At 44.3% G+C, this 19,692-nt stretch overlaps 1 protein-coding gene across 1 annotated transcript; it reads left to right on the top strand.

Annotated features, from left to right (window-relative positions):
* Window positions 1-17,625: 17,625 nt before the first annotated feature.
* LOC124688283 (U-box domain-containing protein 21-like) lies at window positions 17,626-19,221 on the top strand. The gene has a single exon (XM_047221981.1). It carries the CDS (start codon window positions 17,626-17,628, stop codon window positions 18,970-18,972), a length of 1,347 nt encoding a protein of 448 aa, XP_047077937.1. The 3' UTR covers window positions 18,973-19,221.
* Window positions 19,222-19,692: the final 471 nt, after the last annotated feature.

The following is a 19,692-nucleotide window of genomic DNA, read 5'->3' as shown; positions in this document are numbered from 1 at the left end:
GCTGTGCACAAATTGTCACGTATGTCGCGATGTGACCGTGCATGACACGACGTACGCTCCCGTACTTGTCTCCGGTGCATGCCGGCGGTACGTGCCGTTCGATATGCCGTGGTCGAGAAAAATCCAGCGTAGGTCACGTCACGTTACGCTTTTGTGCGATCTGTCTGCCTAGTGGCTACCTCGCTCCACTCCATGGCTGGAGATTTGGTGATTACTCTTTTTTTACTCATATTTCTATTGATCAGAAGTATCCAGCAGCGCTACGATAGAGTGACTTCCGAAGCGCTTCGAACGGGACGCGAGAGAAATTCCTCAAAGGTAGTATACTATCTCTTTTCCAGGAGATGGATCAAAGCTCGCCGACCATTGCGTTGCGTAGTGCCGCTCCAGGATGGAGGAGAGGGGGAAGCCCTCCTCGCCGTGGGACGCTCTCTATACAGTAGCAGATCTAGCCCAATTTGTTAGGGGGCTCATATCTAAATTGGGCTAGGCATTTATTTTTCCTCCTATTTTTTTAGTTCATATATGATTGGGCCAAATATTAGGGTGGGGCGGCCCCACCCTTCCAACCACCTGGCTTCGCCAGGGATTTTTTTCTCGGCCGGAATATCCGAAATCTCGCCGGAAACCGCAAATTCCGTTACCCCACGAGAAAGAGTGATACCGGCCAAAAAAAAATTGGTTGGATTTGAATTTAGACTACAGTTTTTGATAAAAGAAGACTAGATTCAATGGTGACTATCTATCTGGTCATGAGTTCGAGTACCCTACTAGGCGATAGGTTTTTCGATCATTTTATTCTTTGTTTTTGCGTAAAAATAATAAAAGTGGCAGATCTGTTATTCAAACCCAAAACCTATTGCCGTTCCGCAAGAAGCTCTTCCCACTATGTTACGCTAGCAGTTGTGATAGAATACCGTAGAAATTTCTTTGTTTCACGCTAAAAAAAATTGAATTCAAATTTTGTTTGAATAAACTCGTTCGAGAAATTCCCGAGATTTTCGAGATTTCGCGGTAGGTCCTGCGGTAAAAAATTGTGACCGAGAAAAAAAACCTTTCCACTGTCTATGCCTCGCTTGGTGGACGGGCGTGTGTGAGATATGTGGTAGCGATGAGTACGTTGATTCACCATGGGTTCTTCTAGATCAGTTTGGTTGCTCGCGAAGTTTTTCCCGTACGTGTGAAGAGGAAGTTGGCCGCTTTCTTAGCCTGCTCGCACCGTTTTCCTGCACCGCACAAGTTTTAAAGTAGCTCAAATGTTTATCCCGTCAGGCACGCTTGATTCGGGCGTTGTCGTGCGTGCAGGCTCTGGCAAGCGCAATGTGCCCTCTCCTCTGCCGCATGCGTATGGAAGCATGGGAGACAGAACGTTCCGTGTTAACTTCCCACTCCACTCCCTCATCATCCAAAAACACTCTCTCACCTCCTTTGTATCTCTGCCCGCCATGGCCTGTAGGGATACGTTGCATAGAAAACAAAAAATTTCCTACCACGAGAACACAAACCAAGCCAAGATGCAATCTAGAAGATGGGAGCAACGAGGAGATGATCGAGACTCACCCTTGAAGATTTCCAAAGCCTACAAGATGAGGCTCTTGTTGCTGCGGTAGACGATCACTTGCCGCTTGCAAAAGCGCGTAGAAGATCTTGATCACGGTGCCACGATCGGGCAGCACCTCCGTACTCGGTCACACGTTCGGTGTTGATGAAGACGACGTCCTTCTCCCCGTTCCAGCGGGCAGCGGAAGTAGTAGCTCCTCCTTGACTCCGGCAGCACGACGGCGTGGTGGCGGTGGTGATGGAGAACTCCGGCGGAGCTTCGCTAAGCGTGCGGGAGAGGTGGAGGAGGTGGGGCGGCTAGGGTTTGGGAGAGGGGGTGGCCGGCCTCCTTGGGGTGCGGCCAAGGTGGTGGTGTTGTGGTGGTCGGGCCCCTCCCCTATGCCCCTCATTATATAGGTGGAACCCCAAGTGTTGGACTACAAGTCTTCGAATAAGACCCCAACCCAAAACCTTCCATGTAGTAGGGAAACCTACCCAAGGTGGGACTCCCACCCAAGTGGGATTCCCACCCTTCCATGAAGGGGGGTGGCCGGCCCCCTTGGTGGAGTCCACCTTGGACTCCCCCCTCTAGGGTTGGCTGGCCATGGGGAGGTGAAGTCCCTCCGGGACTCCTCCTTGCTTATTGATTTCTTTCGGACTTTTCTAGAACCTTCTAGAACCTTCCATAAATGCACCGGATCATTTCCAAACTTGGAATATGACTTTCTATATATGAATCTTATTCTCCGGACTATTCCGGAACTCCTCGTCATGTCCGGGATCCCATCCGAGACTTCGAACAATACTTCGAACTCCATTCCATATTCAAGTTTTACTATTACAACATCAAACCTTAAGTGTGTCACCCTACGGTTCGTGAACTATGTGGACATGGGTGAGAACTCTCTCCGATCAATAACCAATAGCGGGATCTGGAGATCCATAATGGCTCCCACAAATTCAACAATGACTTAGTGATCGAATGAACCATTCACATACGATACCAATTCCCTTTGTCACGCGATATTTTACTTGTCCGAGGTTTGATCATCGGTATCACTCTATACCTTGTTCAACCTCGTCTCCTGACAAGTACTCTTTACTCGTACCGTGGTATGTGGTCTCTTATGAACTTATTCATATGCTTGCAAGACATTAGACGACATTCCACCGAGAGGGCCCGAGTATATCTATCCGTCATCGGGATGGACAAATCCCACTTGTTGATCCATATGCCTCAACCGATACTTTCCGGATACTTAATCCCACCTTTATAACCACCCATTTACGCAGTGGCGTTTGATGTAATCAAAGTACCTTTCCGGTATAAGTGATTTACATGATCTCATGGTCGAAAGGACTAGGTAACTATGTATCGAAAGCTTATAGCAAATAACTTAATGACGTGATCTTATGCTACGCTTAATTGGGTGTGTCCATTACATCATTCATATAATGATATAACCTTGTTATTAATAACATCCAATGTTCATGATTATGAAACTAATCATCTATTAATCAACAAGCTAGTTAAGAGGCTTACTAGGGACTCATTGTTGTTTACATATCACACATGTATCAATGTTTCGGTTAATACAATTATAGCATGTTATATAAACATTTATCATAAACATAAAGATATATAATAACCACTTTTATATTGCCTCTTGGGCATATCTCCAACAGTCTCCCACTTGCACTAGAGTCAATAATCTAGATTACATTGTAAGGTACCTAACACCCATGGCATTCTGGTGTTGGTCATGCTTTGCCCTAGGGAGAGCTTTAGTCAACGGATCTGCTACATTCGGATCGATGTGTACTTTGCAAATCTTTACTTCTCCATCTTCGATGTACTCGCGAATCGAATGATAACGCAGCTTGATATGCTTCGACCTCTTGTGTGACCTTGGTTCTTGCGCATTGGCGATGGCACCCATGTTGTCACAGTAGATGACTAGTGGGTCCAATGCACTAGGAACCACACCGAGCTCTACAATGAACCTCTTCATCCATACCGCTTCTGATGAAGCCTCTGAAGCCGCTATGTACTCCGATTCTGTTGAAGACTTCGCCACCGTGCACTGCTTCGAGCTTGCCCAGCTTACTGCAGCACCATTCAATATAAACACGTACCCAGACTGTGACTTAGAGTCATCAGGATCAGTGTTCCAACTTGCATCGGTATAACTGTTTACAACGAGCTCTTGGTCACCTCCATAACAAAGAAACATATCCTTAGTTCTTTTCAAGTACTTCATGATATTCTTGACCGCTGTCCTGTGTTCCATTCTTGGATCACTTTGATATCTGCTAGTCAAACTAACAGCATGTGCTATATCCGGTCTTGTACATAGCATGGCATACATGATAGAGCCTACTACTGAGGCATAGGGGATCTGACTCATCCTTTCTCTTTCTTCTGCCGTAGCCGGACCTTGAGTCTTACTCAAGACCTTTCCTAGTAACATAAGTAAGAATCCTTTCTTACTTTCGTCCATTCTAAACTTCTTTAAAATCTTGTCCAGGTATGTACTCTGTGATAGCCCTATTAGGCGTCTTGATCTATCTCTATAAATCTTGATACCTAATATATACGATGCTTCACCAAGGTCTTTCATTGAAAAACTATTATTCAAATAACCTTTTACACTGCTTAATAGTTCTATATTATTCCCAATCAATAATATGTCATCTACATATAATATCAGGAACGCTACAGAGCTCCCACTCACTTTCTTGTAAATACAGGCCTCTCCATGACACTGTATAAACCCGAAGTCTTTGATCACCTTATCAAAGCGTCGGTTCCAACTTCTCGATGCTTGCTTCAGTCCATAAATTGAACGCTTAAGTTTGCATACTTTGTCAGCATTTTTAGGATCGACAAAACCTTTGGGTTGTACCATATACAACTCTTCCTCAATGTCTCCATTAAGGAACGCCGTTTTGACATCCATCTGCCAAATCTCATAATCGAAAAATGCAGCCATTGATAACAAAATCCTCACAGATTTTAGCTTCGCTACAGGTGAGAAAGTCTCATCGTAGTCAACACCTTGAATTTGTCGGAAACCCTTTGCGACAAGTCGAGCTTTATAGACAGTAATATTACCATCAGCATCTGTTTTTCTCTTGAAGATCCATTTATTCTCGACAGCCTTGCGGCTATTAGGTAAGTCTACCAAAGTCCATACTTTGTTATCATACATGGATCCCATTTAGGATTTCATGGCTTCTTGCCATTTATTGGAATCTGGGCTCATCATCGCTTCTTCATACGTCGCAGGGTCTTCATCATTGTTGTCCAAAATCATGACATTTAGACAAGGATCATACCAATCAGGAGTGGCACGTTCCCTTGTCGATCTGTGAGGTTCAGTAGCTATCTCATCCGAAGTTTCATGATCATTATCATTAGCTTCCTCTGTTGCCGGTGTAGGCGGCACTTCCGGTACTGCGCTACTCTGATCAACAAGTGAAGATTCATCAATCTCATCGAGTTCTACTTTTCTTCCAGTCACTTCTTTAGTGAGAAATTCTTTCTCAAGAAAGGTTCCGTTCTTAGTAACAAAGATTTTGCCTTCGGATCTGTGATAGAAAGTGTACCCTATAGTTTCCTTAGGCTATCCTATGAAGACGCATTTCTCCGCTTTGGGTTCTAGCTTGTCCGGTTGTAACTTTTTTACATAGGCTTCGCAACCCCAAACTTTAAGGAACGACAACTTAGGTTTCTTATTAAACCATAATTCATACGGTGTCGTTTCAACGGATTTTGATGGTGCTCTATTTAAAGTGAATGCGGCTGTCTCTAATGCATAACTCCAAAATGATAAAGGTAAATCAGTAAGAGACATCATAGAACGAACCATATCTAAGAGAGTTCGATTACGACGTTCGGACACACCGTTTCGTTGAGGTGTTCCCGGCGGTGTCAATTGTGAAAGTATTCCGCATTTCTTTAAATGCATGCCAAACTCATAACTCAGATATTCACCTCCGCGATCAGATCGTAGAAATTTAATCTTCTTGTTACGTGGATTTTCCACTTCACTTTGGAATTCCTTAAACTTCTCGAAAGTTTCGGATTTATGTTTCATGAAATAGATATACCCATATCTACTCAGATCATTTGTGAGGGTTAGAACATAACGATAACCACCGCGCGAAGCTACACTCATTGGTCCGCACACATCGGTATATATGATTTCCAATAAGTCAGTAGCTCGCTCCATAATACCAAAGAATGGAGTCTTAGTCATTTTTCCCATTAGACATGCTTTGCATCTATCAAGTGACTCAAAGTCAAGTGATTCAAGTAATCCATCGGTATGGAGTTTCTTCATGCGTTTCACTCCAATATGACCAAGACGACAGTGCCACATATAAGTAGAATTATCATTCAATTTAATTCGCTTAGCATCAGTGTTATGTATATGTGTATCACTACTATCGAGATCTAACAGAAATAAGCCATTCTTTTTAGGTGCTCGACCATAAAAGATATTATTCATAGAAATAGAACAACCATTATTCTCAGACTTGAATGAATAACCATCTTGCATTAAACAAGATCCAGATATAATGTTCATGCTCAACGCGGGTACAAAATAACAATTATTGAGGCTTAAAACTAATCCCGAAGGTAGATGTAGAGGAAGTTTGCCGACAGCGATCACATCGACTTTGGATCCATTTCCAACGCGCATCGTCACTTCATCCTTTAGTAGTCTTCGTTTATTCTTTAGTTCCTATTTCGAGTTACAAATATGAGCAACCGAACCAGTATCAAATACCCAGGTACTATTACGAGAACCGGTAAGATAAACATCTATAACATGTATATCGGATATACCTTCTTTCTTCTTCTTGACAAGGCCGCTCTTCAGATCCGCCAAATACTTGGAGCAATTACGCTTCCAGTGTCCCTTCTCCTTGCAGTAATAACACTCAGCATCAGGCTTAGGGCCAGTCTTAGGTTTCACAGGAGGTGTGGCAGCTTTCTTGCCACCCTTCTTGAATTTTCCCTGTTTCTTGAAACTGGTGGTCTTGTTGACCATCAACACTTGGTGCTCTTTTTTGATCTCAATCTCAGCAGATTTCAGCATGGCGAAGAGTTCAGGTAACTCTTTGTTCATGTTCTTCATATTGTAGTTCATCACAAAGTTCCTGTAACTAGGTGGCAGTGATTGAAGGACACGATTAATCCCCGATCCGTTAGGAATCACTATTCCCAAGTCACTGAGTTTCTTCGCATGCCCAGTCATGGTGAGCATGTGCTCACTAACGGAGCTGCCTTCTTCCATCATGCAACTGAAGAAGTGTTTCGATGCTTCATAGCATTCCACGGCCGCATGAGTTTCAAAGATAGGTTTCAACTCATTGACCAACTCATGAGGATCGTGGTGCTCAAAACATTTTTGAAGATCGGCTTCCAGACTGCACAGGATGGCACACTGAACTTGAGAGTACCGAGTTTTCCGAGTCGCGTAAACATTCTTTACTTCATCGGTTTCGGTTTCTGCAGGAGGGTCACCTAGCGGTGCATCAAGCACATATTGCAGGTTTCCACCATTGAGGAAGATCCTCACATGACGGAACCTGTCGGTGAAGTTGCTACCGTTGTTCTTAAGCTTTTCTTTCTCTAGGAACTGGTTAAAATTGATTGGGGACGCCATATCTACAACATATATTTGCAATAGTTTAGACTAATGTTTATGACAAATTGAGTTCAAATTTTAATTCAACAAAATTAAAAATCTAGGTGAACTCCCACTCAAAACAATATCCCTCGCATTGTCTTAGTGATCACACGAACCAAATCCACTACATCAAGTCCGATCATCACGAGACAAGATGTAATTTCAATGGCGAACACTCAAAGTGTTCATCAGATCAATCATATGATTCATGCTCTACCTTTCGGTATCACGTGTTCCTAGACCATGTATGTACATGCTAGGCTCGTCAAGGCCACCTTAGTATCCGCATGTGCAAAGCGGCTTGCACCCGTTGTATGCACTTGTTGATTCTATCACACCCGATCATCACGAGATGCTTCGAAACGACAAGTCTTGGCAACGGTGCTACTAAGGATGAACACTTTATTATCTTGATATTTTAGTGAGAGGGATCATCTTATAATGCTACCGTCGGGATCTAAGCAAAATAAGATGCATAAAAGGATTAACATCACATGCAGTTCATATGTGATATGATATGGCCCCTTTGTCTTTGCGCCTTTGATCTTCATCTCCAAAGCATGGACATGATCTCCATCATCAACGGGCATGATCTCCATCATCGTCGGCGTAGCGTCAAGGTCAATGGCGCCGTCTTCATGATTGTTCTCCCATGTAGCAACTATTACAACTTCTTTGAAAAACTACTCAACATGAAATTTAAAGACAACCATAAGGCTCCTGCCGGTTGCCACAATACAATAATGATCATCTCATACATATTCATCATCACATTATGGCCATATCACATCACCAAACCCTGAAAAACAAGTTAGACGTCTCTAATTTGGTTTGCATATTTTACGTGGTTTAGGGTTTTCGAGTAAGATCTAATCTACCTACAAACATGAACCACAACGGTGATACTAGTGTTGTCAATAGAAGAGTAAATTGAATCTTCACTATAGTAGGAGAGACGAGACACCCGCAAAGCCACTTATGCAATACAAGTTGCATGTCGAGCGTGGAGCAAATCTCATGAACGCGGTCATGTAAAGTTAGCCCGAGCCGCTTCATCCCACTATGCCACAAAGATGCAAAGTACTCAAACTAAAGACAACATAAGCATCAACGCCCACAAAACCATTGTGTTCTACTCGTGCAACCATCTATGCATAGACACGGCTACGATACCACTTGTAGGGATACGTTGCATAGAAAACAAAAAATTCCTACCGCGAGAACGCAAACCAAGCCAAGATGCAATCTAGAAGATGGGAGCAACGAGGAGATGATCGAGACTCACCCTTGAAGATTTCCAAAGCCTACAAGATGAGGCTCTTGTTGCTGCGGTAGACGATCACTTGCCGCTTGCAAAAGCGCGTACAAGATCTTGATCACGGTGCCACGATCGGGCAGCACCTCCGTACTCGGTCACACGTTCGGTGTTGATGAAGACAACGTCCTTCTCCCCGTTCCAGCGGACAGCGGAAGTAGTAGCTCCTCCTTGACTCCGGCAGCATGACGGCGTGGTGGCGGTGGCGATGGAGAACTCCGGCGGAGCTTCGCTAAGCGTGCGGGAGAGGTGGAGGAGGTGGGGCGGCTAGGGTTTGGGAGAGGGGGTGGCCGGCCTCCTTGGGGTGCGGCCAAGGTGGTGGTGTTGTGGTGGTCGGCCCCCTCCCCTATGCCCCTCATTATATAGGTGGAACCCCAAGTGTTGGACTACAAGTCTTCGAATAAGACCCCAACCCAAAACCTTTCATGTAGTAGGGAAACCTACCCAAGGTGGGACTCCCACCCAAGTGGGATTCCCACCCTTCCATGAAGGGGGGTGGCCGGCCCCCTTGGTGGAGTCCACCTTGGACTCCCCCCTCTAGGGTTGGCCGGCCATGGGGAGGTGGAGTCCCTCCCTTAGTGATTTCTTCCGGACTTTTCTATAACCTTCTAGAACCTTCCATAAATGCACCGGATCATTTCCAAACTTGGAATATGACTTCCTATATATGAATATTATTCTCCGGACTATTCCGGAACTCTTCGTGATGTCCGGGATCCCATCCGAGACTTCGAACAATACTTCGAACTCCATTCCATATTCAAGTTCTACTATTACAACATCAAACCTTAAGTGTGTCACCCTACGGTTCGTGAACTATGTGGACATGGGTGAGAACTCTCTTCGATCAATAACCAATAGCGGGATCTGGAGATCCATAATGGCTCCCACACATTCAACGATGACTTAGTGATCGAATGAACCATTCACATACGATACCAATTCCCTTTGTCACGCGATATTTTACTTGTCCGAGGTTTGATCATCGGTATCACTCTATACCTTGTTCAACCTCGTCTCCTAACAAGTACTCTTTACTCGTACCGTGGTATGTGGTCTCTTATGAACTTATTCATATGCTTGCAAGACATTAGACGACATTCCACCGAGAGGGCCCAGAGTATATCTATCCGTTATCGGGATGGACAAATCCCACTGTTGATCCATATGCCTCAACTGATACTTTCCGGATACTTAATCCCACCTTTATAACCACCCATTTATGCAGTGGCGTTGATGTAATCAAAGTACCTTTCTGGTATAAGTGATTTACATGATCTCATGGTCGAAAGGACTAGGTAACTATGTATCGAAAGCTTATAGCAAATAACTTAATGACGTGATCTTATGCTACGCTTAATTGGGTGTGTCCATTACATCATTCATATAATGATATAACCTTGTTATTAATAACATCCAATGTTCATGATTATGAAACTAATCATCTATTAATCAACAAGCTAGTTAAGAGGCTTACTAGGGACGCATTGTTGTTTACATATCACACATGTATCAATGTTTCAGTTAATATAATTATAGCATGTATATAAACATTTATCATAAACATAAAGATATATAATAACCACTTTTATTATTACCTCTTGGGCATATCTCCAACATGGCTGGCATTCCTCCACCCGCACCTCCGACGCGAAAGCCCCCCGCCTTGCGCAATCAGTCCGCCCAGGAGCATTGGGCTGCGAACTAGATCGAAAGGTTGAGTACGACAAGCGAGTTTGATTTGGCGAAGACTTTGAGAGCTCCGTTGCCGGTCAGTTGGCGGACACAGGTGATCAGGGCGACTCCAACGACAGCCTCATCGGAGGCCAGGACCTCGAGTGCGGACGCGGGGATGGCGCTGGCGGTTGTTGGGCCAATCCTAGGTGAGCTGGCGGTGATTTTTTCGTCGGCGGGGCCGCTCCCATCCTTGTCGCGTCCGCTTCCGTCTACGACTCTAGGAGCTTCAACGCACAATACCGGGTCATTATCGGAGACTACGACACCAGATTTGTCCACTGTAAGTCCTCGATCTTTTAGGTTCGATGTGCGGATTGGGGTTTTTAGGGAGGTTAACGACCCATAATTCTGGCCTCTCCTGCCTTCGTACGACCTTGTAATTGCTTATGTCCATCTATACATACTCGAACCATTGTATAATCAAACGAAAACGATTTGATTTTAGTTGGATTCAACTTTCCCCAATTTGGGATCGTACTTGCTATGCATGTTACATCGTTTCCTACCCCAATTTGGGAAATGTGTAATTTCTTCAGCGTTTTCATGTCCTTGTCAAGCAAAGAATGATCATGGCAATGCTACGCAAGATCTAGCTAGAGCTTCACCAAGATGTGCAATGGCATCTTCATGAACCACAATTTCTTTGCTCATTCTCTTCAACGCCATGGACATGAACTGCGTTCGTTCTTTTAGAGTGTGGTGATGGCAATTCGCGATGGATTGCCTTGATGACGTTGGGACTCTAGAGTAGAGTGTTTTAGTCAGCAAAGAATTTTCCCCACGAGGGTGACTCAAGGGTTTATATCGAACTCTCATGTAATTTGCGTAGAGTTGTCTATTTTCCTCTTCTTCTAGGATAACTGTCTTGTGTCCCCAACTCCACCGTGTAGTTGTCAAGCACAAGGTTTGATATTAGTAATTGTAAATAAAAGATGTGCTAAAAGTAAAGCAAACTAAATAAACTAAGTAAATTAAGTAAATGTAGTAGAGAGATAGTTGTTTTTGGGTTTTGTGTGTGATTAAGTAAACTAAGTATTTTTGTATATTTGGACTAAAATATTATTGCAAATAGAAAGTATGATAAATGCAATAAAAATTTGTTTCTTACGATTAAAATTGGATCAAGGTTCATGGATTCACTTGTCTATTTTCTTTTTGAAGTTGTAGCGCGCTAAATGAAAAAGCTTGGGCAACCAGAATACTTTATGCACGCTATAACATGCTAATAGCACGCTAGTTTATAACATAGTGTTTCACAAAAAAAAGATAAATATATCATGTATACTAAGGATTTCAGCAGCTAAACAATTGTCCAAATCGTAATGATCAACAAATCGAATTGACGAAGTCCATATCACAATGTAGGAAAATGATTTGTCACATATTAACACAAGTCACATTAACAATTTAACAAACATAGTCCAGAACTAGATAGAGAATTAAGATGTAAAAAATACAAGTAGACAACTAACTAGCCAACATTCATAGTAGAAGTAGTAACTAATCAAAATTGGATGAACTAGATGGAGAATGCATGAGGCCATCATCCGATTCAGAAGAACTCGCAGATTGTAGCTCATCATCATGAAAAACTATAAGCGATACTTCTTCCTTACTTGACAAACTTTTTTCTTTGCTTTTTGTTGTCGTATCAGCTCTTAGCTCTTTATGATGTTGATCTTCATCTTAACATGTACACGTCGTGTGAGGAGGACTAGGAACTATCGATGTGGTTCCCTGATTGCTGACGGGTTGAATGGTTAGGGTTGAAAATGAGTATTTCGGTGGCTCGTGGAGTATAAGGCCCAAAATGACTACTCTATTTCCGTGTGAAAATTAGCGGCAGTACAATGCTACGAAAAATAGCACGCATAACGCTGGCAATATCAAGATTAGGGTCATAGCAAGGCAAATGTACGTAGTGTGCTTTCACTCTCCAAATACGCTATAGCAGTTAAAATGGTGAAATAGTGCGGTATTTTTTTTTCCGGACAACGAACACCAAGGGAAACTTGAGAGCCAATAAAAAAAGAGAAAGATAAGAGAACACCTAGAAGGGAATTATCTACTTTTGCCCTGCACGGGTGCACGATGATACAGTCATACAGTCATAAACCGTGTATGCTTGAGTAGACGTCGCGCTGCGAACACAGGCTTGTACCTGTCGCTGATCATCAAGGGAGGGCGTGCAGTACCGGCTAGGTTAGCTGTCAGCTATTAGGGCGTAGTAGGGGAGTATCTACATATCTAATATCTTGGTCTCGTGGCAGCGTTTTGCCATGAGATTGAGGAACTGCTCCTCCATTGATTGCAACGACGAGGACGCGCGCGCGTGCATCTGTGTCCATCCATCCATTTTTTATTTTTTGAGGTATCTCCATCCATTTTTCTTCCCTCAGTAGCTACAATACTGTTCGCGTTGTTTTTTCAGGAACATTTGGAATATTTTGGGTGTGATGACTACTGGACCTGTTTAGCTATAAAGGGCAGGTAGTTTGATCAGAATGTAGTGTTGGGCTAGGATAAAGATGCCTTCTGTCTAAACCAGGCCCAGATTGCTCGTGCACGGCATGCAGTAATTTGATTGGGCCAGGCTGCACATAATTTTTTTAAGAAACATGCAGACGCTCTCAGAATCCATGTACCCTGATACATTATATGCTTGATCTGTTATATCGATGGAAGATAGTCCGTAGCATGTCGTATGGATTACCACTTTGCGTCAAGTACTGCCATGCGTTCTAAATTACGTGTGTCATGACTTTTCTTCTTCATTCAATAAGCAAACTGCACACTAAAACACGTCTAATAGAAAAGGCGTAGGAACAAGAAAAACGGAACCAAAGTTGCGGCACTTAGGGCCTCTTTGATTCGTACTTATAATAGAATAGGAACAAGAAAAACGGGAACCAAAGTTTTTTATCATTCCAACACAGAAAATGAAAATATTTTAAAAAAGAGGTATGAGGGGATGTCAGATTTTCTAGATATATAGTGCAAAGGATTTGCTTATAAAAAATCCTGCAAAAATCAATCGTACAAATCAAACAACTATAATAAAAAATTCAATGCAATTTAGTCCTACAAATTTCCTATGCAAATTCCATAAATCGAGCCCTTATTTTGAAAAAATGTGTCACATCATTAATAACAAGGCCGTGACGCGTGCATGTTAACTGCCGTGTCCATTCTGAGACACATCATCACATATTCAGATAACCATTGCCGAGATTCAGGCTGGTGGTCTAGTCTTCGATCGCACCACTGTCCACAGGTGCCGTGGTCAGATCATGCATGCATGCGTGCATGGCAGTGGCAGACACGAGCTGACCCGCTGAATTAATCCCGTAATCGAGTGCCAACGTGCGGTCCAGATTTTGCGCGGCCCAGACAATACGGAATACGCGTCCTTGACCCGTGTAATTGCTTTGCATCAGGTATTCAGAGAGGGACGGTCGCTATGCTACGACTGTCACGTCTAGATCTGGCCGTGAGTGATACGATATACGTCACATACGCACCTGTTCTTGTCTCCGGTACATGCTGGTGGCGCCTGGGCTGTTTTATTGACGATGAAGCTTATCCCGCAATCCCGCATTCTCTCGGTCTCATCAATGTGCGGTTGGATGGCTAGAAGGAAAGTGATACCCTAATCCATCAGAATTTAAATCGTAAATTTGATACTGATGTCTCAAAAAAATGCTTTTGTGAATTCGTTAATCTGAATAACCGTCGAATCTGTTTCTTGGACTTAGTTTTCCGGAAGGTGCTCCTAGAAAAAGGGTTCGCATAGATATGAGTGAACGTTTACGTCTATATTGTGTTTTGTTAAAAAAAATGTCATGGTCTATCTGAGCGTGGTGTGTGGCTACCACTTAGTTTATGGTTAATTAAAGAATCCCAAGTCTTTTGACGGTCAAAAGTGCTAAGTGAGCTCGGCTCTAGAGATGGTTTTCTGAAAGAAAAAAAACGTATTTAAAGTATAAAATAAATCTGAAAATGTGCATTTACATTAATAAGCAGTATCCATAAGTTTTTTTCCTAGATGGAACACCTATACTCTAGTCCGCATAGGAAAGAATTTCTGGCAAAGTATGGGTCCAAAAATAGTGTATTCACCTTTTTCAAATCCATTCTTTTCTCCTAGATTTTTCAGAGTTCCTTCTGAAACTTTAGTTTCTTTTTCTGATTTTTAAAGATACCGAGCTAGCTTCATAGAGCTTGGGCTCCAAAACGCCTCAGTCTGCTACGGTCAACCAAGAACTTCGAAACCTGCATTTCCCAACAATGTCGACATAATTAATCTACGTAGCCTACAGTGAGGGGGCAAAGACTGACTGATCCGGAGTCTTGGATCGCGCGTACAGAAGTCGCACGCTCGAACCTAGTTTAATTTTGCACATACGTACGCATGTTTACGGCCAACCAGAACACGGCAAGTTTCGATTTCAAAAATCAAACGAAAGGCCTGTTCGCACCTAGAACTCCAAAAGTCCAAGTAGAAAACGAAGCGAGAACAAATACTCGCGTGACGACAAGAAGGCAGTTCGAGTCAGGCTGGAGCAACCCCGTCTACCATTCGATCGGTGAACGAATATTCTCACTTTCGGTTCACTGACTGTCGCCGCTGCTTAGCTGTGACCCGTGACTTGGACCGGCGTAATTGCCCCATTGGATTTGGATCGATCGAGATCGAGCCGGAGCTATCGGTCGATCGGTTCGCACCGACCCAGCCGTCGTCAAAGTCGCCGGTCGTCGCCGCCTCGCCGGCACGCCCAGGGGCAGCGCGCTGCACGTTAAACGACTTGACTTAGAAGCGCCTACAGCTATCCCGGCCAGCGTCTCAGTTCAATGTGCCATCGTCTCCGTGGAACAGTAAAGGATGGCCTCGCTGCTGCGCCACCGCCACCGGCGACAGTGATCAGGATCAGCTAGTGCCGGAGAATACTGAAAAGCTTTCGAAGCTGTGGTGAAGAAGGGGATCGATATGGAGATATCCAGCCCCAGCCGGCTCGCATGGCGAGAGGGCTTGAGAAGTTGAGATGCGATCCCCTCGATGGAATATGTTGGAGTGCGAGTGACTTAAATGGATTCACTGTTGAGAGAATTATATAAAAGCTTCATTAGTCCATCTACAGTGTGAACTGTTTAGATAGAAGACTATATAAATGAATTAAGGACATCACTAGTTCTCGATCAACAAAAAAAATAAACTTAATTCACGCAAGTTCTAAATTAATTTGTGATCAACCGAGAAACAGCAAACCTATTCTTAAGCACATGTGGTTATTATTCTGTAAACGCAATCCATGGAAAAACTAATGAACGAACTCTTCATCTATTTTTTTCTTAAAAAAATTATTTTAGAAAAGAAAATGCCGAGAAGACGGGTACGGCAAAACCAGCGTAGGAAAGCTACAAAGCCAAAAAAAAGTAAAAAAAAAAAATACGAACTCTACATGGATACCATTTGTCAGCCTGAAGGTTCATATTAAGCTACACCAGGTGTCCTGGCATGGAGTGGCAGCTGGCATAATGCCTTGGCTCCGGCTAGCACCCACAATCCGAGCCTCATCGAAAGAACTAATCCTTAGTGATGGTGTTCGAAGTTTTGAAGACAACATAATCGCGCGATTTCCAGAATCTCCAAAAATTGAGAATGATGATTGGTTTTGCTCCTTTTCGAACTACATGTAAGCTATCGATACCAAATTTTCGAACATCTTGGTCCATTTTGTAAAACATAATGTCATTTCTATGTGTGTTTCAAGAACCATTCACATGATCTAGTGCACTCTACCTCCACTAAACCGATTGCTATTGGATAGATGCAATCATTGGGATCAATGCCTACATCGGTGAGCAACTGCCTTTTATAATTAGTTTTTATGTGGCATCCATCTATGCAAATCAAAGAAAAAAAGGTTGGGATGGTACAACGATATACATGTTCTATGTCGTTGATGAGAGCACGGATCATGTGTTCTTTGCATGTCATGTTGCTAGGTATACCTGGAGTGTTTTCTAACATGCTTCTAATGTTCTAGCTTCACCTGGTTCTATTGCAGAATAGGGATGGTGGATTCTTAAGTTTCAGGGTTGGGAGAGGGCTGCTGTTAAGATTTTCTTAACTACCATTTATCGACATTTTGGAAAACTAGAAACAAAACTGGCTTTGATCATATCATGCCTAAGGATCCTAATGGGGTCATATTTCATATATTCTCTTTGATTTACTATTGTAGTGACATGCAGAAACCAAAGATGCAAAAGGCGATTCGATGAGAAACTTAGAAGTTGAAGATGGTGACTATGTAAATCTTCATATGTCATTCGTGTGGGTGGCGCTGATATGTCGAAGAATAGACAGTGGGTAGTGTTTGTCAAGAACGATTTGGTTTGGGGTTTGCTGAAGCTGGTAGTTGGTTTGTATTATAATTTGTTTGTTTTTATTTCGTTCCAGTTACACATTGCATCTTGAATTTGTCACTTGGAAATGGACACAAGGAACCTTGTGTACGAATATAAGTTTCGTTAATGAAGCCAGGGACCGATCCGCTTTGATAAAAACATAAATAGACAAATATGTGGACCAATAATACATGTATTATTTGCCAATAAAAAATCAATTAAAAACTGAAGGCAGTTTTAAATGTGTAAGTGTGCCTTTTCTTCCATTTTCCTGAATATTTTAAATATGATTTTTCATGAGCCCATGATTGAAAAAAACACCTTGGTCAAGTGTAGCATATATCTCCACAGTTTTATTCATTTTTCAAACATATACCCGAGAGTCTTCCATGTGTTGGGAACAAAACATATATTACTAGGATTTGGCCGATGTGGCACGAGCTAAGCAACATTTGACACTATTAAAAATGTACCATGAGAGGTCTAAGTTGGATACGAAAACCCCAAGTATATCATATGATCTCCTTTCCCCCTTACACACTGATCCCAGAAACATTTGAAACGACGCCACCTCTGAAACAAAAATAAGAATACAAATATGACCGGCATGGCCAAAACACCATTTTCCATCAATCTCAAGCGAAATACCATTCTCCATCCGAAAACAATAATAACAAGTATACGATTCAAACTTCAACGGTCAACATTCAAAACCCAATCCCAAGGAACGAACCGCCACCAGTCTCCGCCCCGTTCCTTCTTTCTCTTTCCCTCCCGCCGCTGTTCAAACAAGCGCACGCTCCACGTTCAACTATGCCGCCCGCAACCTATATATGACCGCATTTTCACCTTGCCCTCACCCAAATCCATCGTCATCCCGCCGCCATCTAGTCGTCAACTGGACGCTATCCACACGGATCGATGGTCACGCCGGTGACTCGCTCCCGCGCTCGCGCGTTCCGCGGCGGGGCGCGTGGTGCGCCCGAGATACCGCTCGCCGTGAGGCGGACGTGGCAGGACGCCAGCGAGCCTGAGCCGGCCGTGCCGACGCACTTCCTGTGCCCGATCTCGCTGGAAATGATGAAGGACCCCGTGACGGCTCCGACGGGGATCACGTACGACCGGGAGAGCGTTGAGGGGTGGCTGGAGCGCGGCCACGCCACGTGCCCCGTCACCGCACGGCCGCTGCGGCTGGAGGAGCTCGTCCCCAACCACGCCACGAGGAGGGTCATCCAGGAGTGGTGCGTCGCCAACCGGGGCCTCGGGGTGGAGCGCGTGCCCACGCCCCGCGTCCCGGTCTCCGCCTTCGACGCGTCCGAGCTCCTGGCGGCCGTGTCCGCGGCCGCGAGGCGCGGGGATGGGCCGAGGTGCCGGGAGCTCGTGGCGAGGGCCAGGGCGCTCGGCAAGGAGAGCGAGCGCAACCGCAGGTGCTTCACGTCCGCGGGCGCCGCCCGCTCGCTCTCCTCCGCGTTCTGCCATCTTGCCGGAGAGCGGGTGGTACCAGCGACGGCCCTAGAGGAGATCTTGGCGGCGTTGGTCCTGTTCTTACCGCTTGACGAGGAGTTCAGGCGCAGCATTGCCACCCCGGCTTCGCTGGACTCCGTCGTTTCTATCCTGTCCCACGGAGAACTCCCGGCGCGGGTCAGCGCCGTCGTCGTTCTCCGCGAGATCGCATCGTCTTCCGACAGCCAGTGCCTCGAGGCCATGTCCAAGACCAACGGCATATACTCCGCGCTCGTGAAGCTCTTGAAGAAGCCCGTCTCGCCGCAGGGCACCAAGGCGGCGCTGGTAACCGCGTACTACCTCGTCGCGCACAGCGAGCTTGCGGCGTCCCGCCTCGTCGACCTCGGCACGGTGCAGCTCCTCCTCGAGCTATTGGTGGACGCCGACAGGGGCACGACGGAGAAGGCTCTGGCCTTGCTGGACAGCCTGCTACTCACTGTGAGGGGCCGCGACGCGGCCTACGCGCAGGCGCTGGCCGTGCCGGTGATCGTGAAGAAGATGCAGCGCGTGTCCGACATGGCGACGGAGTTCGCTGTGTCGGCGCTGTGGCGGCTGTGCAAGAATGTCGCGGCGGACGACGGTGCGTGCAAGGCAGAGGCGCTTCAGGTCGGCGCGTTCCAGAAGCTCTTGCTGCTGCTGCAAGTGGGCTGCGAAGGCTTGACCAAGGATCGGGCCAGCGAATTGCTCAGGCTTCTCAATGGATGCAGGAACGGCGCCGAGTGCATCGACTCGTTGGATTTCAAGGCCCTCAAGAGACCCTTTTGAGTGTGCATATCGAAACTTGGCTACGTACGGTGTGGATAGAACCTAGAATCATGCAGATAAAATTAGGTTTAGATTCTCTCTTTAATTTTGGGGAGAACTATTATACTTCCGGGAAAGTGTATTCGGAACCTGGAAAATATGATTCTGCTCAAAATTATTAAAAATTACATAAAAAAGTTGTAATTAAAACAGATCAAGCATATAAAGATTAGGTAAAAACTTGCGCTTGTAAATTTGGAAACAGAAATATGAAAAGCACAAAATGACTCACCCATCTAAATATGAAAAAATATATCATATGTAGTAATGATTTTTGCGTACCATTTTTTTTCATAATTTTCAGGAAGTTTTAAGTGGACATGTCTAATATATTCTTTGTGTAAATTCTTTATGTATTTTTCGAAACTAAAAACTGCAACGCTAAGTTACAAAAACATGATCGTACATAATGATCATACTATGTTATGATTATTATTTTCCGAAGTTATATCAATAAAAAAGAGCATCCTTGCGTTAATCGATGGCCATTTGCCACCCAAACCAAATTACCAATAGGTCATCCATGTATTTGGGAAGAAACTTAGGGTTTATATTACGCATACTCCGAAAAACATTTGCTAGGGATCAATCATTTTCTCCTTGTTCACTTCGGTGGAAAAGTCACCTTAACGACTTAGTCACTTAGGGTTTGGAAAAAGTGGTCAAAGACTCGCAATATCG

The sequence above is a fragment of the Lolium rigidum genome, chromosome 2 (assembly GCF_022539505.1).
Source record: "Lolium rigidum isolate FL_2022 chromosome 2, APGP_CSIRO_Lrig_0.1, whole genome shotgun sequence".
In the NCBI taxonomy this organism is placed as follows: Eukaryota; Viridiplantae; Streptophyta; class Magnoliopsida; order Poales; family Poaceae; genus Lolium; species Lolium rigidum.
This window is presented reverse-complemented; position numbering and strand designations above follow the sequence as displayed.